Source organism: Apus apus, chromosome 1, assembly GCF_020740795.1.
Source record: "Apus apus isolate bApuApu2 chromosome 1, bApuApu2.pri.cur, whole genome shotgun sequence".
Taxonomy (NCBI): Eukaryota; Metazoa; Chordata; class Aves; order Apodiformes; family Apodidae; genus Apus; species Apus apus.
In genome coordinates, this window is record NC_067282.1 from 204,248,317 (window position 1) to 204,270,431 (window position 22,115).

The window sequence follows — 22,115 nt, forward strand, 5'->3', positions numbered from 1 at the left end:
GTGGGAGTTAACATCACTGGCATCTTGCAGATTGGTTACTATTGACCAGTTTCCAATCTGAACTTTGAGGCTGCTGGATGGGTATGTCCAGAGATTTTAGATTTGTCCAGCCTGAGAGTCAAGCTAGTGACCACTTCTTCAAGACTCCTCTTGCCCACCCAACTGGAATAAATCCTAGGTGATGGGTGGTTATGTTTCTGAGTGAGGGGAAAGTCAAACCTTCTCCATCACTTAAGCCATGGTCCTGACTCTGTATGTCACACTGTCCAAGGCCAGGGCAGGGGGAGGGACAGCAACAGCATTTCAGGATGGTAACATCAAAGGAGTTGGATGGCACCATCACAGGCAACATGGAGCAAACATTACCAAAAAAAACCAGCAGCAACTCCTGATGTACATAGCACTGTTGGTATCATGCGCATTTGAAGCATGAAGCTGCCCTGGTGTTGTGCTATTACACTGCAGGAAGCCTCAGGGTGTTCTTGTAATAAAGAAACTCCTCAAAAGAAACTTTTTCTCACTGATATTTTGCCTTAGTGAAAATGCAGGACAAGAAGGTGTTGCTCAAAGAGAGGGGAGGCTCAGATGTCTAACACTCAGGAGGGCATTGTGGAAACCCCTTTCAGAGGTACCACTGACTCTCTGTAATGTCCTTCAGCGTGGCTGTCCTTCCAGTGCACTGAAGTGTAGACTGAGTATAGATCATTCCAGTTTCTTCTCCTTGGCAGCAAAACTTGGCGATTCTAAGGTAAGTAGGGTTTGTTGTTGCATGCTTGATTTTAGTATCACTGGGTCACAGTTTCTCCTGTAAAATGGGGGTTATGATGTTCGCCAGTGGTATATTTACTTTGTCAAAAGTGTTATGGAAGTACAACAGCTGTCATATTATCCCTCTCTTATACGACTTGGTAGTAAATTACATTTCAGGCCAAAAGGACTGTTCAGCTGCTCAAACTTATGCCCCATTTTCTGCAAGGGAAGCCTTGAAATTGGATGTCTGATGTCTCATTTCAGAAGGATCGATACCTCTGCTGCTTTTCTTGAAAATACAAGAGTACGTTGCTGCTACTGGGAGTTTCACTGACTTCAGTTCAAGTTTTTGTTGTTTCTCTTGCCTGAAGCTGCTAGTTACACAAATCAGAAAACATCCAAAGCTGTACTCAGTAGGATGAAACATTCCTGTGAGCAGCAGAATTTATGAAGTCTTATCTCCAACATGTCTTGCTTGGCTGTCTATGGTTTCTTAAGGTTTCATAAGGAGTTTTTCCTGGGGTTGAGGCACCCATTACCTCTCCTTTCCATGTGAAGTTGCTGCAACAGGTGAGCCAAGCACCTCCATCCCACACCTTCCCCAGTGCCAGCAGGAATCTGAGACTTTCTTTACTATCCAGCCACCCCTTTTCCCCCAAACTTTAGGATCTTTCTTGGATATCACCTGTAGCAAGTACTGATGCCCAACAAACCCACAAGTCATTACATGGAGACTCATGGTCAGCCAGACCTGGAAAACTAAATGAGAAGCTTGTGGATGGGCTCTAGGAACTCTTTACAGAAGGGCTGAGGGGAAAAAAAGCATAATTAAACACAAGAGATTCAAGATGTGAGTGTTGCTTTTTATGTCTCTTATACACCATGGATTTTCCATGGTTCAAAATCAAGATAAGGCTTAATGATTTTAATTTCAACCAGCTAACATGCATCCCGCAGCTGTTCACCTGGACATGATGAAGAAAGACAGGCTGAGGATTTGGAAGATATCTGAGGACAACTGAATGCCAGACATCCAATGGGAGGTTTGTCTTAGCCATGGGATGGAGGGCATCATTGCTAAGTCACATTTAGGCTTTCTAAGCCCAAGGTTTGGTGCACCTGCAGTACCAAATAATGGTGAAAAAACTGATATCCCTCCTAAATGCATTGTCACTGCCAGAAAATTCTCTGTGTGAATAAAGTGCTCAAGTAAAAGTATAATCAGGCTTTGCTAAGAGGGCTATGGAGTGTGTTCCAGCTACTAGAGGGTTAATGAAGTTTCTGAGGCTAAAGCTTCACACAACTCAGTCACTGTGTTTAGGTGTAACTACATGAGGAAGCTGCTCTACCACCTTGCAGTTTACTCTTTCCCATGGAATGAGATCAATAAACAAAACAAGCCATGATAAAACATTATGCCATGGGATAAATTGTGGGGTTTCTCTGGAGTCTCCAACGTAAGAAGGACACATTGCTCCTGGAGACAGGTCAGAGGAGGCCACGGAGATGAAGGGAGAGCTGGAGCAGCTCTGCTCTGGAGACAGGCTGGGAGAGTTGGGGGTGTTCAGCCTGGAGAAGAAAAGGCTCCAGAGAGAACTCATAGTGGCCTTCCAGTGCCTCAAAGAGTACAGAAAAGCTGGGGAGGGACTTTGGACAAGGGGATTTATAGTGATAGGACAGGGGGCAATGGATTAAGAATGGAAGAAGAGAGATTTAGATTAGACATTAGGAAGAAATTCTTTAGTGTGAAGGTGGTGAGACCCTGGCCCAGGTTGCCCAGGGAAGCTGTGGCTGCCCCATCCCTGGCAGTGTTGAAGGGCAGGTTGGATGGGGCTTGGAGCAGCCTGGGCTGGTGGGAGGTGTCTCTGCCCATGGCAGGGGGTGGGACTGGATGATCTTTCAGGTCCCTTCCAACCCAAACCATTCCATGATTCTGTGATTCTACCCCTTTTTCTGACACGCATCATTGTGACCAGGTCTGAATCAGGTCACCAAGAACATGAACAGACTGTCTGTTTCAGTCTCACCTCTGTATTGTTACAGATTCCACATCTGTAAAAGCACAATTCCCATTGAGAAGATAAGTAAAACAAAGGGGAAAAAATAAACCCAAATAATCTGTTTTTTGAATGGCTTACAGAAGGACAACAGCTCATCTTCTTTCACAGTGCTATACCTGCCTTTGAAGAGAAACACCTCACGCTCCTGTTCTGCTTTCCTTCAGGGATTGCATTTCCATAGATCTTGTGGCTTTGACATTGGAAAAGAGGCACCACTTTTCCACTCAGCTTAATCTTAGTTACTAGTTTTTCTGCAGCAGCCGAACACAGCGCGACTGGGAAATGTCAGGAGGCAAAAACCAATAAGGCTGCATTTGAATCATATCTCTTCCTTGGTTCCCAGCATTAAGCCAGGCAACTTCTCCTGCCCCATGGGTTGCTTGCTACTTATTCACAAGCTGAGACAAAAAGAATGGATGGCAGCTACGTGCTGGGAAGAGATAGTGGCTGTTGTCATGCAGGAAATAAAAAACCCCACAACTTTATAGCCCGAGCTAGTGGTGAATAGCAATAACAAGGTCATCTAGATGAGTGACTAACCATAGGGCCAAATCCTGATCCTTCTCTCTAAGTTGGGGAAATATGGATTTGATGGGTAGGCTGGTGAATAAGGAATTGGCTGGATGGTCTCATCCAGAGGATAGTGGTCAATAGCTTGATGTCCAACTGGAGACCAGTGATGAGGAGTGTCCCTCAGGGTTCCATACTGGGACCAGTGTCATTTTAATATCTACATCAACAATACAGACAGTGGGATCAAGGGCACCCTCAGCAAGTTTGCAGATGACACCAAACTGACTGGTGTGGTCAATAGGCCAGAGGGATGGGATGCCATCCAGAAGGACCAGCACAAGCTGGAGAAGTGGGCTTGTGTGAACCTCATGAGATTCAACAATTCCAAGTGCAATGTCCTGCACCTGGGTAGGAGGAATCCTCGTTATCAACGCAAGCTGGGGGGTGATGTGACGGAGCAGCCCTGCAGAAAGGGACCTGGGGGTACTGGTGGATGGAGAGTTGGACATGATCAAACAATGTGCACTCACAGCCCAGAGGGCCAACCACATCCCGTGCTGCATCAAAAGAAGAGTGGTCAGCAGGTCAAAGGAGTTGATTCTGCCCTTCTGCTCTGTGAGACCCCACCTGGAGTATTGCATCCAATTCTGGAGCCCTCAACACAAGAGGGACATGGACCTGTTGGAGAAAGTCCAGAGAAGGGCCACAAAAATTATTAGAGGTGTCACAGTTTGGCTGGTGCTGGAGCACCTTTCCTACGAAGACAAGCTGAGAGAGTTGGGGGTGTTGAGCCTGGAGAGGAGAAGGCCTTGGACTGACCTTAGAGCACCTTCTAGTACCTGAAGGTACTTCAGGAAAGCTGGAGAGGGACTTTTTACAAGGGCGTGTAGCGACAGGACAAGGGGCAATGGTCTTGACTGGATCAGGGTAGATTAGACATTAGAAAGAAGTTCTTTACAATGAGGGTGCTGAAACACTGGCACTGGTTGCCCAGAGAGCAGGTGGAGGCCCCCATCCCTGGAGACATTCAAGGTCAGGTTGGATGGAGCTCTAAGCAACCTGATCTAGCTAAAAAGCTCCATGTGCACTGCAGGGGGGACTGGAGTAGATGACCTTGAAAGGTCCCTTCCAACCCCACACATTCTAGGATTCTGATGTTTTAGCAGACTTTCATTCAGTTCCTATTGATAAAGCTTGATAAAGCTTCATAAGGAAAGCAGAATTGAATCTATTGCAAGACGTGGGGGCCTGGGACCTGATTCTTCGACTATGGACCAAATTCAGGGTAATGCAGCTGATGTCAGGGTGACAGGCTCTGTAAAAAAGAGCTAATATCTTCTATTCAACTGACTGATATATATGCCAACTGGATTATGCTCACTTTATACAAGCAAAATTGCTCCTCCAGTCTTAGATGGAAACTCTGGCCTTCCCTTTGCTCCCATTTACACTGCTGCAAGTCAAAGGTAATTTCATTATAACTAATATAAACACATTACAGACAAGGCAATTACACCTGTAAGATATTGGTGTGAGCTGAACCCTTTTCTCTGACATTTCTACTAATGTTTGAAATGAAATAACCAAGTGAAATGTGGTATTTTAAAAAATGTTAAACCTATGGATGAGGCACCTGTGTGTAAGACAGCACTAGGCATTGATAAATCTGTTAGATGTAAGAATTCACAAGTAACACTTTGAAAATACCACGGGATAAATTGTGGAAAGAGATTGCAGGTAAAACTCTCTCAGGAAAAGGGGAAAGCAAACTCTTAGTATCAAACAAGTCATCTGGGGAAAGGAGTTTTTTTGCCTGTGGAGGTTGTAAAGGCTTCCCAAAGGAAATAAGACATATTTGCAAAATAATTGCTGTCTGTGCCTCTTGAGGCTTCTTTTTGGCCTAGCTCTGCCCCTGCCAGGTCCCTCAGGCAGTGGATGAGAAACATCAGAGTATGTGATCACCTCCACATAATCACAGAACTACTGAGGCTGGAACAGACCTCTGAGATCATCAAGTCCAGCCTATCACCAACACCACCACATCAGCCAGACCAGGGCACCAAGTGCCACATCCAGCTTGTCCTTGAACACCTCCAGGGATGGTGCCTCCACCACTTCCCTGGGCAGTCCATTCCAAGGTCTGATCACCCTTTTCCATGGGGAAGTGCTTCCTGATATCCAACCTAACCCTGCCCTAGAGCAGTTTCAGGCCAGGCCCTCTTTCCTTTCCCTACTAAAAATGGGGGGGTGGAGTGAAACCATCTGTGCTTTCCAGTCCCTTCTGGTTTGAGAGGAATACTTCACTCAGCCCCTCTAATATTTACAGACAAATTGTGACAGTGATTAATTCATCATCAAGAAAAAATTTTGGTCAATTTGGACTTTATTTTGTTTGAGTAGTCAAGGAATCACCCATTTTACTAGGTGCACCTCTCGGTAGTAAAATGCTATGTGAAAGAAGTGTGAAAAGGAAAAGTATATTTCAGTCCCCTTATTTCCAAGCCATCATTTTTCAGATTGAGAACTTTTTTTGCAAGCCTTGTAAGGGGAAAATGCTGTTCTCATAACCCTTTATCCTCCTTGTATTATATATATTGCTGAAGAAGGATCCCAGTGTTGATGTGCTGCATCAGCCCACACCATGTTGATTTTTTAAAAATTTAGTTTAAAGAAAATATAAATTCACACTTATAGTTCTGCTTGAGTTGAGACTGAGGGGAAAGGGCTTGTGCATTAAACAAGGCAGTGGTTTAGCAATTAGAGTCCAGGATTGAAAGTCAGCAAGGTTACAGTTCTGGGGGAGATTTGCTGCTGTTTGTCCTGATGAAGTTCCTCCTAAATGAGGTGATTATTGTAGCTGTCAGGAATGAAAAGGTAGGATACATTGATTTCATCCCCACTGCAATCTCCAGGACATTCTGGTACAGAGCAGTTGATGTGAATGGCCAATTAACAAAAAACCAATATTGGCAAGTCTGCAGTTTGAGAAGAAACTCCCTCCAGCCTGTGCACAAAGTTCCTGCCATTCAAATCACCATCCTTGAGCAAAGACATGAGCAAAACTGCCCAGAAAATCAACAAAGATGAACTTTTTTGATGTAGCTGAATAGCAAACTGTAGAGCTGAGAGCCTGTGTGCAGTGAGGAAATGGAGCAGAACAGCTATAAGGAACACACTTCAAGTGCACACCCTACCTGGAGATAAAAATCACTTTACTTTGGAGTAATTATTCTGTTCTGAAAACACGTTGGTTATTCAGGAATAAAGTGTCCTTTATTTCAGAATTAAAGTGCCCGTGTTCTTCTTCTGCTAATGATAATAGATAGAGTCATGGATAATAAATAGAGATTCTTGCACAGGAGCTGCTGTGGAAATCTTCCACTTGTAAATAAGCCTTAGGAATATCATCCTTCCAATTACCTTGCATTTCAAGTACACTACATATAAATGGATGCTGTTGACTTACCTACAGATTCCAGCAATTTTCATGCAATTAAAATTGCTAACGTGCAGCTTTGGGCTGAAGAAACGACTCCAGAACAGCAGCTAGGAGCAGCATCTTTGACATGATGGAGTGAACCCCAGTTTAGAAAACACGGAGCAGCTATTAGTAGCCGACTTTTACTGCATCACTGAGGAATTCCTGCCTCTGCAATGAGAAACCTGGGGCTTGTGTGGTGCTTTTGACACCAGCTCCCACAGGACTTGACCGTAGAGGTATGGTTACCCCTCAACCTGCAAAGGGGGAAAGCAAGTCTGTGTTTGTGTTAGAAATGAAATGTAGAGTTGATTTTGCATTCTAGTGTTAGAAACGTAGTGTTGGGTTTGGTTCACATATATATATTCTAGTGTTAGGAATATATAGTTTGTTTGAGCACATATATATATATGTAGTGTTAAGAATATAATAGTTTGCTTGAGATAAGTGAGATATCTGCACATTCCAATGACACCTGGAGTGGTTTACGGCCCAAGAAACTGAGGGACTTAACTGGGCTCCATCTGGGGGATCTGAACATGGAGAAGGATTTATGGCCCAAGACAAGGCTGAACAAAGCTACTTCTATGTTGCTCCTCAGGATGACACCAGTAGATTGTTCATTGGGAAGACAGTCAAGGGGGCAAGAAAGGTCAAAATTTTACCTTAAAAGGTAAAAAGTAACCTGCTAGAATGGAATGTGTAAACAGGGGCAGGAAACTTATAAGATAATTTGAAGCGTCGGATGGGCTGTCAACCCTGCAGTGCCCAGCCAGGGGGGAAACAGGGGAGGGAACTTTGGGAATAGGGAATATAAACCCTTATTCACCTTCCTATGGGTGTGCCTACTTGCTTAGGTCACCCATTCTTGCAAGGATGTAAATAAACTGTGCTTGGCTGAAGGATCCGTGTGGGGCTGTTCATTGGCACGACAGACGTTTCTCACAGTTGCAAGGTGAGTTATTCTACGTTGCCCAGCAAGCCAGTGGAGGAAAACCTTTTGTTTTTCTAACCCTGAGCACCGTCACATAAACTTTTCCTCTCCTCAACAAGGCCCCCGTGGGTTGAAGCAGGCGGGTGGGGAGGCCTCAGCGACCTCCTGGAACTCGCAGCTCTCCTTGACTCAGGCCTCCTGGGGTGCATTAGAAAGGGGGTGGTTGGTAGGTCAAGAGAGGTTCTCCTCCCCCTCTGTTCTGCCTTGATGAGGCCACATCTGGAGTGTTGTGTCCAGTTCTGGGCCCCTCAGTTCAGGAAGGACAGGGAACTGCTGGAGAGAGCCCAGGGCAGAGCCACAGAGATGATGGAGGGAGTGGAACATCTCCCTGATGAGGAAAGGCTGAGGGAGCTGGGTCTCTTGAGCTTGGAGAAGAGGAGACTGAGGGGTGACTTCATCAGTGTTCACAGATATGTTCAGGGCAGTGTCAGGAGGACAGAGCCAGGCTTTGTTCAGTGATGTCCAGTGACAGGACAAGGGGCAGTGGGTGCAAACTGGAGCACAGGAGGTTCCATGTGAATATCAGGAAGAACTTCTTTCCTGTGAGAGTGACAGAGCCCTGGGACAGGCTGCCCAGAGAGGCTGTGGAGTCTCCTTCTCTGGAGACATTCAAACCCACCTGGATCCTGTGTGATGTGCTCTGGGTGACCCTGCTCTGGCAGGGGGGTTGGGCTGGGTGACCTTTCCAGGTCCCTTCCAACCCCTGTGATCCTGTGACTCCGTGATTCTCCTGGCGACCAGAACCGGCTCCAGGCGGTGTCACGCCGCTCCCCGCAGCACCAGCGGCTTGGCAGGACCTCTCGCCCTCAGCAGCCGCCGCGTCCGTCCCGCCCAGCCCCGCCGACACTTCAACCCCCCCCAGGGAAGGCCCCGGAGGCCTCCGGGCGCTGTGAGGCCGCGGCCCCGGGCTCTGCTTCCCCGCAGCTGCCAGAGCGAGTGGTGGCTTTGGGGCAGGGCCCCGCTGGGGTGATTCCTTAGCCCGTCGGATCCGTTTCCACCGCATTCCCAAGACCTTTTCACACCCGCCACTTCCAGGCAGGGGCCGGAGCCGCCGCCATGGGAACCACACCTCCCGGAGAGGCGGGCGGCTCCGCCTCACAGCAACTTGCCGCCCTCCAGCCCCGCCCACCTCTCTTTCTATTGGCTCACGCCCCCCAATTTTCCCGCCCTCCCTCTCTTATGATTGGCTGCGCGGGGAGGGGGGGGGCGGCCAGGGGTTGGTCGCTGTGTGGTTGAGGGGCGCGCAAGATGGCGGCGGGCGAGGCGGGCGGGCGCTACCGCAGCGCCGTCAGCAGGAGCAAGGACCCCTCGGGGCTGCTCATCTCTGTCATCAGGTAGGGGCGGCCCGGCCTCGCCCCGCAGCCTCCCCTCCCTCCCTGCCTCCCTCCTGGGCCCTCCGGGGAGCGTGTGTGGGCCCTGCAGTGCTGTGTGTGTGGGGGGGTCTTAGCCGTGTGTGTGTGGGGGGGTCTCTGCAGGGTCCCGCCAAGGCTGAGGTAGGCCTCGCTGTTGGAGGAGGCCTTGGAGGGGTGTTCTCGCCGTCCCCCCCACCCCCTTCTTGTTCCCCTCGCCTTGCTCTGTCCTGGGGCCAGTCAGCCCTGCGAGTCAGCCCTAGCTTCATGCCATAGGGGAGGTTGTTGAGGAGCCCTTCTTACTGCCGTGGGGCCCATGGTTGACCCTCACCTGCAGGCCCGCAGCAGCCCCCAGCCAAATCAGGCTGGTTGGAGAAGCTGTGGGACTAGGAAGTCCCTTGTCCTGCCTTAGGATGCAGTAGTAGGAAGCTTACTGCTTCTTCTGGGTCTGACTGCCTTGCTGGGGGCAAAGAGAAAGCAGTTGCGTTTAGTTGTGCTTGCACTATGTACATCTACCCTTATTCCTGACATCTCCTTTGCTCTGCTAGAGGGTGATTCTGTGATATGCTTAGAGCCAAGCAAGGACCTGAGTTCGTTTTACTGGTTTCCCTCTGTGCCTTTTCTCTACGGCTTGTGAATTTCTTCTGCGTTGCTTACCACCAGTGGGTTGGCAGCTGATTTCTCACACTGGAGCTTTTAAATGTTGGCCTCCTGCAAGTCCCCTAAAGTGGGTGTGGGCAGCAAACAGTCATAGGAGTGTGTTATTGTGAGTTGTAATGAACTTTCAAGCTTTGGTTCCTACTTCAATGTCTTTTTCAGACACTGAAGTCATTCTGTTATTTCAGAGAGGTTATTATAGTGATAGTTCTGTGTCTAGGGCATGTTAGGATTTAAAAATCCTCCATGAATGTGTAGTAATTTTCTCTTTTTTCTTTTGTAATTTCCAGGAGCATTTAAGGACCTCCTTTTGTTTTGTGTATTTTAAGAAACTTGGACTTATTTAATTTATCATGTGAAACAAGAGTGAGCTCATCTCCAACTAAGAAATCATGTTTGTCTAATAATACTTGGCTTGAAGGCACTGATACCTCAGCTAGCTTAGGTCCAGGGTTAAGACACAACATTGATGGTATCAACTTGATGAAATCAAAATTATTCAGTGGAACAACCTGATCACTAAACCTCCAGAATGGAATTAGGAATTGGTTTTTGCAGGTTCTCTGCGGAGCTTGAAGTGTCATGTTGAGCCAGACCATGAAAACCTGAAAGCAGAACAGATTGCAAAGGAAGGGAAAAGTGGTGTGTTTATAATATTCCTGTTTCTTTGGGTTAGTCAAGTACAAAAAGCAAATGACATGGAAAGGAATTGAAATCACTTCCTTCTGTATTTAGTTTTTGTGTAGTAGCTCAAGTGGGAATGAACCTGCCAAGTGACAGGTCAAATTTCTTGCTGTTTTCCAAGCTCATAAAACACCATTGCAAACAAATTTAGACCTGGGTGAGTTAAATATATATTTCTTATAACTTAACTTGAGAAAAATATTATAAATCTTGGCAGGAGGTTATTGGCTTGAAATGCAGCAAAGTTTTCTTTTCTTGATAGCTTTGTTTCCAAAACATTTCTGTTTAGAGTCTTCTGCCAATCCTTGTGGTTTTACACTTGCATTTCCCTGTTTATTTGGAAGGCTGTTTATTTCTCTCTTGCTGCTGTGTGAATGGCCCATAAAAGGAGACAGTGTATGAAAAGTAGCAAAATTTGACTTCATTCTTGTCCTGTAAACAAACAAAACCAGAGGAGCTTCTTCAAATGTTATGATATTTTACTTGTTTGTAGCAAAGACACTTAATGTCTGCCAAAAAAAGGAATTTTGTTTAGCTCAGCAAAATCTGTTTAGTGTGTTTGTCTATAAAGAGCTTTGAAATGTGAAGCTGAAGGACCTTTTATAAATATAAATTATTTGATTAATGAAAGGATAATTTCTGATATTTACTCAAGCTCAGTAGCTCTCTTCTTGCAAGAGGCTGAATAATTTACTCTTGTCTGATGCTACATTTAGGGATTCTAGTACTTATTTCACTTGGCTTCCCAGAATAAAATGTCTCTTTCTCAGGGAGAGTGTTTGGGGCTAGATCCCTTACAAAGTTAAATGTATTAGAGCAGCCCTGAAATCAAGTGAGAAATGAGCTTTTATAGGTCCTGAGCCTCTGGTCTAAAATCAGGGTGCTGCTGCTTCAGGGAAGTTAACTGCATAAATGTCAGTGTTTATTGCAATCTTGAGATAGTTTGGAAATTTTGGGTGGTCTCTAGTCTCTTGAGTGCAGAAAACTGAGATGAAGGAAGACCCAACAGGAAAGCTTGTCCCAGCTTTGACCTCCTTTCTGTCCCTGCAAAGTATCAATTTTTCTGGGTCTGCTGGGGATCATGTTTGTTCTTGGGAGGTGTTTCCTGCAGGACGATTTGAGTATTCAATGATTTCATCTTGATTTTCCAGTTATTGCAAAGATTAGAGATTGAAGGCAGCCTCAAGTGTGGATTTATTTGGAAGTTGTTGCTTCCTGAGCAGAAAGAGACATGATGTTCAGTCGAGTACAAAACTGGAAATGAAACCCTGGTGTTTGAGCTGAAGCAGGATCTCCTGGGTGATGATGACCCAGCTGGAGCTGCAGGGCTCAGAGGGGTGATTTCAGGCTCCCAAGGTACATGGTGCTGGTGGGTGATGTCTGTGCTGTCCCAAAGCCCCAACTCGAGCAGACTGGCCGTGTCCCTATCACAAACTACCCAACCCAGGTCTCCTTTTGGGATCCTGGTGGTATCATCTTGGTTCCAAAAGGTGTCAGTACCTGTGAGCAGCAGTTCAGATTGTTGACCATCATAAAACCTGTCTTGCAGCCTGCAGGTAGGATGTTTAATAATATTAAGCTCCTGTTGTGTTTCCTGCCCAGGAGTGTGAGGGAACCAGCCCTCCTGGGATATTCAACAACTGTGTTTGGTGGGTGGATCAGTACCTGGTGCCTTGTCTGTCCTGTCTGCAGGAACACTGTCAGGAGTGAACCATGTGCAGCACTGCTCCAGGACAGGGCTGATCCATTCAAAAAGAGCCTGAAGCTTCCAGGAGAGCTGAGTTCTGAGGCAGTTTAATCATACCCTCAGCAGTGCTGCTGGGTTATACTGAGTTCCTGGGTACAGTTTCCCCTCTTGTTTGTCCTAAAGGAGAAATAAAGGGTTTGGAGGGTAGGAATGATCATAACAATAAATCTTGTAGATGTAAAGTGTGGTTGGTTAAGCTTAATGAATGTTTGCAAAGTCTGCTGTTAAAATCCCCATCTTTGTTGTGGCTCAGGGGAGCCCTTCTCCCTCTGCCTTTAGGTGCTATGACAGTATCTTCAAATTTACAGCTGTCTTCCCATTGGTGAGAAGAAATTCCTGTTATTTGCTACATGAAGACATAGCTCCTGTGACTTCCAGAGTAGAGCATTGGATATCAGGGCTTTACAGCTTCTGTCCCCATCCCTCTGCTGGACAGTCAAAACTGCAGTGCTTGCACTCATGCCTCAGCACACCCCCTGTAAAAACATGGTATGTCATTCACATATGAGAAGGATCCTTCAAGCTCCCTAAAGAAAAGGCACCTTTTAAGGTCAAAATGTTGTTACTGGAGCTTTTGTTGAAGTCTGATGCTGATCACCTGGGCTTTGGCAATGTCTTTTTAAACAATAGTGCAGAGAATGGAGAAAATTTTGCTCATCTGCTGGGGAATCTTTATCTTTCAGAGGACAAACACATGTATGTATATTGATTTTTCTTAACCTTTTGTTTTGTTGGTAGCTACTTGAAGCAGCTTTTTGTCCTCTGAAACAAGCAAGCTGGCATTTAGCAAATGCTATTTTTTTTTTTTTTGAGAGATCCTGTCAGATTTTTAATTGGTGAATATATCTGCCTTTTGTTAGGTGTTTTTCTTTCCAATTTAAGGTTGCTTTTTTTTTTTTTTTTTTTTATGGACTTTAATAGCTGCTTTAATTGGGAGAGAACAAACTAGCTGTGGCTCCCTAAGACCTTATTGGAATCTTAGTGCTAAGCTTTCACACAAGCAAACACAAACGACAGATGTCAAGGAGAACTAAAAGTGAAGCAAGACATAATGCATTTCCTACTTTCATGTCTGCAGAAATTGAGCTTACAGGCAAAAAAAGCCTTGACCATATTTTATTTTTCACAAGTGGAGTTCTTTTTAATGCTTTTTTTAGGGCCATTATTTTCATTACATTTATGGGGAACTTTGTTAAATGGATTCTTACTAATGACCTGGCATTTGGTCTTCCTGTTCTGTCTAAAGCAATAGAGCTGATATCCCAGTTTGTGATGTGGAGTGAGGAAGACAGATGTGAAACTGTTGCCCTTGCTGTTACATTTGGGAAATAGCTGCTACAAGAAATAAAGCAGAGTTATTCTGATCTGTATGTACTGTAATGGTCTGTTAAGCCCACTGTTATTGCTAATGATGTTTTCCAGTGTTATAAAACTAGCAGTTCTTCTTCAAGACTAGGAGCTCAGCAATTCATTGAGAATAAATTTTATATGGCAGAATAGAGTTTGAAACTATAAATATACCTGAAAATGATGTTGAGGCACTTGTATACAATGTGTGCATACTTGGGAAGTGCTGGGTTGTAGCTTGCTAGAGATACCTGGTTACATAGAATAGCAACAGTAGGTGAGGGGGGGGGTTATGAGAACACACACGGCCAGAGGTGGAAGGACATGGGTGACCATGCCTAGATAAAACCTCAAGGTCCTTTATTTTTCAGCTCTTCTTTACCTTTAGACAAAGCAGTGTGCAGAGCTGGAGTTTAGCTTGCCCTTAAAGTAGGAAATGGAAATAGTTTGGTTTGTTAATGACATACTACAAGTACTAGGGTTTCAGCTCTTTAGAAGGCATTCCGTTCAAATCCTGGGGTCAATTCTGGGCCCCTCATGGAATTGAAGGACTGGGGTGTTTCCAGAAAAGGGCAATGCAGCTGGGGAAAGGTCTGGAGCACAAATCTGCTGAGGAGCTGCTGAGGAAGGTGGGGTGTTCAGCCTGGAGCAAAGGAGGCTGAGGGAAGACTTTGCTCTACAACTGCCTGAGAGGAGGTTGAAGCTTGAGGGGAGGGGTCAGTCTCTTCTCCCAAGGAAGGTCGTGAGGCCCTGGCACAGGCTGCCCAGGACTGTGGTGGAGTCCCCACCCCTGGAGGAATTTAAAAGCTGTGTAGATGTGGTGCTGAGGGTCATGGTTTAGTGGTGGTCTTGGCAGTGCTGGGTTAATGGTTCAACTTGATGATCTTAAAGGTCTTTACCAACCAGAACAATTTTATGGTTCTGTGACATGGCCTCCAACACCCCTTTATTCCAGTCCAGTACTGAAACCTTCAGGTTAACCATGACATTTCCAAAGCATCTTGCTGATTCATACTGGACTGCTCTTCTGATGTGGTGTGATAATCATGATGGGTTCATAGCACAGAGGCTCCCTAAGTAGTCTTCATCTTATAGTCATCCAGGTGGCAGGTTGGAGTAGCTTTGTCCAGCCTCTGCTCTTGCAGATTTGAAATATTAATCCTTAGGATTTGTCAGTTCTCCTGGGAATGTGGTAATTTATGTAATAGTTGTGTTGGCTTTTTGAGTCTGAAGTTAAGGACATAAAGAAGAAGAGATGTGGTACCTGGGGTCTCCTGGGTAGGTTCTCACACAGTGAAGTAGTAACTGAGTCACTCAGCTTGTGCCTGGCATCTTATAGGTCTGTCTGCATCCCTTGTCCAAAATGGAGAGTGTTTTGCCTGTGTGCAGGTTTTTCTTTTCCTCTTCATTTGCTGGTGTTGGAGACATCTAAAGGAGTGTGATGACTTCTGTTGAAGTCATAATCTTAAATGAGTGCAGTCTGGTCTTTGCTAACTTTGCTAACTATACCTGCATTGTTTGTTTCCACTATAGCTGCATTGTTTGTTTCCATGTGGTGTATTTTGATTTAGGATTGAGCAAAATCAAGAATTCCCTGTTAATTTAGATGGCTGTAGGCTGCTCAGCCTTTTCTCTGCAGCTATCATGGATACTTTTGCAAGTCCTCAATGATAAAAAGATCATCATCTTCTGTTGAAAATGCTCTAACCAACTGTGTAAGTGACATGAAAGATTAATGGAATGTAAGTAAAGGAGGAAAATGTTTTACAGTGCTCTGTTTACTCTGCATGTTTAACAGCATTTTGAGGAGACTTGGTTCTGCTGTTCCATGTAGTGAAGGAGTTATTTCTTTGTTTGCACAATGGAGAACTAGTTGCCTGGAGCTGGATACCCTGTATTCCGCTTGATGAGGATGGAGTGTGCTGGCCTCAGGATTTAATTTTTTTTGAAGGGAAGAGCCTTTAGTTTCATAGTCAGTTCACAGTGATGCTTCATTTCTCATCCCTGTTGGCTTGTACGGTGCAATTTTTGACCACCTTCTTTTAAGGACATCACTGTCTCCATGATGGGAATAGTTTGTCTACTGAATATTTTGATTAATTTTTTCAAACCCAGAATTTCATGGAAACTGTCAAATAACCTGGGAAAACAATAAGAAAACATTCAACCTGTTGCTATTGAGCTGAATTGTTAAATAACTCTTGGATTTTTTTCTTCTTACTGCCTTTGTTTCATAAGGAGCCAACTTTTTACAGTGGTTTCAAAGAGACTGCAGAGGTTTCCAAACTTGTATCATCAGATGATAAGCTTTGAGGTTAAATAGTGCTGGAAGCTGTAGATCACCCCATTTGGGACTTGTCTTTGAGAGAAGAGTTTTCAATTATAGAATTCAAATAAGTCCATTTAGTTTAATGAACGTCTGGAAATATGTAGAGCGGTGTAGGCAGTGAGCTGAGGTGCAGTTCTTGTCCCAAGGTGCTTTCCAGAACTTTTTCATTTTACCCTGTTGAAATGTAACTGCTTGTAAGGTCTCATAGGCTGGCACAGCAGTCAGGAGGAAGGAAACCTGCTGAACTGCTCTAGACAGGCACTGTTCCCATACAGGTTTTATTTACACCTGTAAAAATAAGACTTAGGGGAAAAAAACAACCCACAACCCTGATTTTTCAGGAAGACCAGATTTTATTATTTCTTCTGAATTGTAGCTTGATTGACTCAGGAGCTTAAATTTTAGTATTGTGTTTCTGGTAAATGTTTTCAAAATTCATGGTTGGTCTAAGGTGTTGCTTGATGTTTTCAGTACAAGGCCCAGTCCTAGGTTTTATCAGGACCAGACCCATTTGGTAACATTCTGTTTCCACCCACAGCTTTTTCAGGAGGAAGAGGTACTAACAAATGAGTCCATTTTATTAGTGTTTCTTTTTGTAAAGAACTTACGCATCTTTATATCACAGAGACATAGAATGGTTTGGGTGGGAAGGGACCTTAAAAAGCCTGTGTCTGTCTGAGCTGTGTCTCAGTGGAGCACTGTGTGGTTGGCCTGGGGGTGTTAGTGACTATAAATGTCTAGTAATGGTCACAAAGGTTTAAACTGAAATGAGAAAGCAAATACTATAATTGGTGTGTGGCCACAGTCGTTGGCAAGAAGTGCCTTGAGAAGTAACTAGATTCTAATGGATTTTTTTTTACTCTGCTTCTGTTTGGTCTTTTTAATACTAAAATCTCCTCAGCACATTGCAGCTATTTCCTGCAGAGAGGAAACTGGTCTTTTTAGACATTCACAGTGTTCTACTTTAATGGTTATTTGTTGCATGTAACAGCTGCTTTTTTTGTGTGTTTGACTTTACAAATCCTTTGTTGGTCAAAAATTGTCCTGTGTTGGCAAAGGCCTTGCTTTTATTTCTTTTTCTGTACCTTACAGAGGCTTGTTTATTCTGGTTTGTGCTGCAGTTCTTGGTATGGTATAAAAAGGAGAATAAATACTTTTTTTATAATCTTGCTATCTTAAGCTCTATTAATTTTTATGTCCAGTGATGTAAGTATATATATGATACATCGTGAAATGTATTCGAGAGTTTCTGTCATACTGCTATGCAGTACCTACCCAGCACTCCTTAGTTGCAGACTTCAAAGATGAACAGTAAGAATTATTATTGAACTGTTATCCAAACTGTAAGACATGGAAAACCTCACCCAATTTCCTGAAAAGGGCTGGATCATAGTGTAAGACTTAAACTTCTGATTTTGCTTAAGGCTGCCGTGTGTACTGAAGGAGCTGCTTCTGTTGGTGGTGTTTTTTTACTGGAGAAAAAATATACAACAGAAGTGAGTCCTGTAAGTTGGCCACACTTGTAAATGTGGCCTTAACTTTCACCAAGAGTAGCCTCAAGCCAGGTTGTGTTGTGTGCAGTTGGTATCACAAGGTGCCTGTATTGTAGCTCCAAAAGTGTTTCAAAGCAGGGAACTGGGAGGCTCACAAAATTATGTGGTGCAGAGCAACATACAAACAGGTGGTAGAAAGTTTACTCTTAAAATTGGAGCTTTAATTCCCCCAGTGATTCAGCACTTGGCTCAATTACACCTCACTAAAATATTCATTTTCCTGATCAAAGTAGAAATATTTAAATTTGATCAGCTTGCCTTTTTTATTGGTGTTTCCCACTTTTTAATGACTGTTTTCATTTGAATAAGTGACACTGAGTGAAGTGAATTGCATGCTTAAAGAAACCTCATCCAGAAGTCAGAGCAGATTCTTCCTGCATTTCCAAGCTGCACCTGTGTATCATGCAGTGCCCGTTCCTGCTGTTATCACAAACACATGAACATGTCTGCTGTGCCATGAGGGAGCAGAGAAAGAGGCTCTACAGGGACATGCAGATGCTGACCACCTCCATCAGTGGTCAAAAGCAGCAGGGACTGACTGGTCCTCACCTGCTCAGTAAGCTCTTACCTCCTGGCAAGAATTGTCTAGTGTGTTGCAGGTGTTAACTTAGCATTAATTTTCTAAAATGTCTTTGCATTTTGCACACAGGATCTCTTTTTTTGTTTAATAAAACCTCCACAGAAGCATAATGCCCACATACTGTTATTACAATGTTCTTCCTGTGAAACAAATTCTCTAGCCAAGAAATAGATAATTAAGACTGTTTAGTATCCATAGCTTAGCAGTAATCACACTTAACAGGGCTGGCTGTAGGGTAGGTAAAATCGACAGGCAGTTACTCACCCAGCCTGGCTGGAGGCATCAGAGAAAGCAAGTTTGTAGAAATGAAACATTTATTATTCATTAACAGCTTTCTCTTAAAATTGACACTTCATCTAATTTCCTTGGCATTTTATTGGGCAGGTGGGAAGCTAACAGTGGGCTGGCAAAAGAGATTACTCAGCTACTCTGGAAAACAGACTTGTGATAATACAAGTTGTATGGGGAAATGTGAGGCTTCTCAGTGTAAACAAATCCTTGTTGAGTTTCAAATCCGATTTCCACTGAAGCTGTGATTTTTGAAGTTGATGCCTGTAAATGCATAGTCTTAAATGTTGTTAAATTTCTTTTGTCACAGTGCAAAATGTGGCAAGGGTGAGGAACAAGTAAAGACCGGATTTGGTAGAAAAACCTGTTACAGTGAAGGAAATGGAGTGGCAGGGCACTGGAAGAAGCAGGAGAGGTGTGGATCACACCCTGAATTCAGGTCCAGAGGACAAAGAGCTTGTGTATGGGATAAGGACATTCATAGAATCATGGGGGCTGAAAGGGCCTTCTGAAAATGATCATGTCCAAGCACTCTGCTACAGCAGGAACAGCTAGGGCAGATCACACAGGAATAAATGGCAAAATGTTGGACTGGGCATTTGGAGCTGAGAAATCCATGGATTTTCCTCTGACTTGTTTCTGTTATTGGTCCTTGTAGAGTTTAAGAGGAAAATTAAGCAGAGTTTCTCTGGTGCTTCAGGCTGAGGTAGGGTAGTAGGATGGCATATGCCCCCAACATGAGGAGGACATGGAGCTCATGGAGAAAGTCCAGAAAAGGGCCATGAAGATGATCTGAGGGCTGGAGCACCTCTTATATGAGGACAGGCCAAGAGAGTTGGGGTGTTCAGCCTGGAGAAGAGAAGGCTCCAGGGCGACCTTAGAGCACCTTCCAGTGCCTGAAGAGGCTCCAGGAAAGCTGGGGAGGAGCTTTGGATAAGGGCAAGGAGTGAGAGGACAAGATGTAATGGATTAAAATTGGAAGAGGGGAGATTTAGGTTAGACATTAGGAGGAAATTCTTTAGAGTGAGGGTGGTGAAGACACTGGAACAGGTTGTGGGTAAGTCATGGCTGCCCCATCCCTGGAAGTTTTGAAGGGCAGGTTGGATGGGGCTTGGAGCAACCTGGTTGAGTGGGAGGTGTCCCTGCTCATGGTAGGGGGGTTGGAACTAGATGATCTTTAAGGTCCCTTCCAGCCCAAACCATTCTATGAGAACTGCTCTTGTGGCTACTCTCAGTGTGCTTTAAGCTTGTTGATATGGGAACCCAGCAAAAAAAGTCTGTTGTGCATTTCATTCACATCAAAGCTGATTTTGCAATAGTTGGTTGGTGCAGATAAGCTGTGCACATTGGTGGGGACATGAGTGTTGTACAGAATAAAGATGAACCTGCGTGTGCTGTGCTTTCTGTGGTGCTGGGAGCTGTTAAATCCTGTTTTGGGGCTGGAGTGCATTTGAGGTTCAAAAATAACATGTTAGGAAGGGAGGTGAATTACTTCATACTCATGCAACTGATCATCTCTGAAGATGATTTCTGTATTCCTGTAGCTATCTGTTGTTCCTCATGATGTGTAGTACAATGCTGTTTGTTTTCTGCTGCTGTCGATCGACTTAGTAAACATGTTGTTCAGTTCCCAACAATGAAAGAAATGTATTAGCTTGTGAGGAAATCATGGCTTGTTTTCTGTCCTTGTACATCATCTGCTTGTTTTTCCTGTGTTGTTTGAGTGCTGGAGAGTTGGCTCCCTTTTCCTTTCTTTCCTTCCCAAATTAATGCATTGTTTTGTAGAAGAAAACTTAGAGGTCATGTCTGGTAATTCTTGCAGTCCTGAGAGTCTTGGATGGGACTATGAAAAACCTGTAGTGTGAGAGTATCTTGTAAGATAGTGTATGGAGTTTGGTGTTGCTGGGACCAGATTATTTGTATGAACTCTTATGGGAAAGTTTCTTTTATCCGTACTTAATGTGTTGCATTTTCAAAGCATCCTAAGTATTTGCTATGTTACATAGTAGCTAACACCTGTGACATTTTCAGCATTATAAAAATGAAACAGTGTGACTTTCTCAAAGCTGCTTAGTGTTTTAGTGAGAAGCGTTTTGTTTTGCAGCTCCCAGGAAAATGCTGAGGCTGAGGGCACTCAAGTGGGTTTTGCAACTGCTGCAGAATACCATGCTGAGACTCGTAGAGTCATTTAGTTTGGAAAAGACCTTTAAGATGATCAAGCCCAACCATTAACCCAGTGCTGCCAAGGCCACCACTGAACCATAATCCTAAGCACCATGTCCATGTGTTTTTAAATCCTTCCAGGGTTGGTGATTCCACCACTGCCCTAGGCAGCCTGCACCAGGGCCTGACAATCCTTTCAGTGAAGAAATTGTTCCCAATATCCAATGTCCACCTCCCCTGTCACAATTTGAGACTGTTTCCCCTGGTTCTATTGCTTATTCCTTGGGAGAAGAGACTGATCTCCCCTCACTCCAACTCCTCTCAGGTAGTTGCAGAGTGTGAGAAGGTCTCCCCTCAGCTTCCTCTTCTCCAGGCTGAACACCCCCAGGTCCCTCAGCTGCTGCTCCTGGGCAGACTTGTGTTCCAGACCCTTCCCCAGTTCCATTGCCCTTCCCTGGACACACTCCAGCCATTCAATGTCCTTCTTGTCCTGAGGGGCCCAGAGCTGACCCCAGGATTTGAGGTGCCTCCTCACCAGAGTCCAGCACAGGCACAGTCCCTGCCCTGCTCCTGCTGTCCACACTAGTGCTGACACAAGCCAGGATACTGGTGGCTTCTTGACCACCTGGGCACAGGCTGGCTCATTATTGAGCTGGCTGTTAACCAACACCTCCAGGTCCTTTCCCTCTGGGCACTTTTCAGCCATTCTGCCCCAAGCCTGGAGCATTGCAGGGGGTTGATGTGACCCAAGTGCAGGACCTGGCACTTGGCCTTGTTGAACTTCATGCTAATGGCCTTGGCCCATTGATCTGGCCTCTCCAGGTAAGCATCCACAAGTGAAAAATCTTGTCTGCCATTGTTTTGAATGATTCTTTAGGTTTCAATGGCTGCAGTCTGTTGAACTGCTGTAAAACTATTAGTGAGGGTAGATATAAATGTACTTTTGGGTCCTGGTTGTGTCAACATTCTGAGACACTTTGTTCCTTAGTGCTGAGGAAGGAAGACTACTCTGGAGCTGTGGAGTTCATTCAGTCTTCTGTAAAGTACAGCCTCTTACAGAAATGGTAGGGATTACAATTATATTTGATCAATGTGAATACCTTTTTTAGGTATTTACCTCTGAAAAGGAAATATTCTTGTCTTTGTGCAATGTACAAGCAGGCAATTGAGGACTTTAGGCATCTTGTGCAATGACAGTGATTTAGGACTCCTGTAAAAGTCTTTCCACCTACTCACTGTGATAGTTATGGATGCTCAAAAGCAGAGGACAAATGCTTGTGATCTACAGATGAAATTCTACTGCAATGAATAGTCTAATGGACTTTTCTTATTAATATAATTCCAGTGTAAATTTGCAGCTCTCAGGGGAAATAGCAAGGTTTGTGGTTTTCTCTTGTGTGAAATATGCTGTGCATCCTGTGACAAAAACATGTCAGGATTGTCTGTTAATTTTCTCCTGTCCTGCCTTCAGTATGTGGAAGTGACTCCAGTGAATTAAGCCTTTTGCATTTGTTTAATCCCGATTTTTTACAATGTAAAATCAAAAGTCAATGAGATTTGGCTCAACTAATTTCCATTTTACTGTAGCATAAAAATGTCTCTTAACAGACTAACATCCAGCTG

General features: G+C 44.5%; 1 protein-coding gene across 1 annotated transcript in view; it reads left to right on the forward strand.

The window, feature by feature from the left end:
• Nucleotides 1-9,014: 9,014 nt before the first annotated feature.
• EXOC4 (exocyst complex component 4) overlaps nt 9,015-22,115 on the forward strand; it is a 409,379-nt gene continuing 396,278 nt past the window's right edge. Inside the window, exon 1 of the mRNA XM_051612171.1 lies at nt 9,015-9,129. Within this exon, the coding sequence (XP_051468131.1) occupies nt 9,044-9,129 (86 nt within the window). The 5' untranslated portion in view covers nt 9,015-9,043. The remainder of the gene's footprint in view (nt 9,130-22,115) is intronic.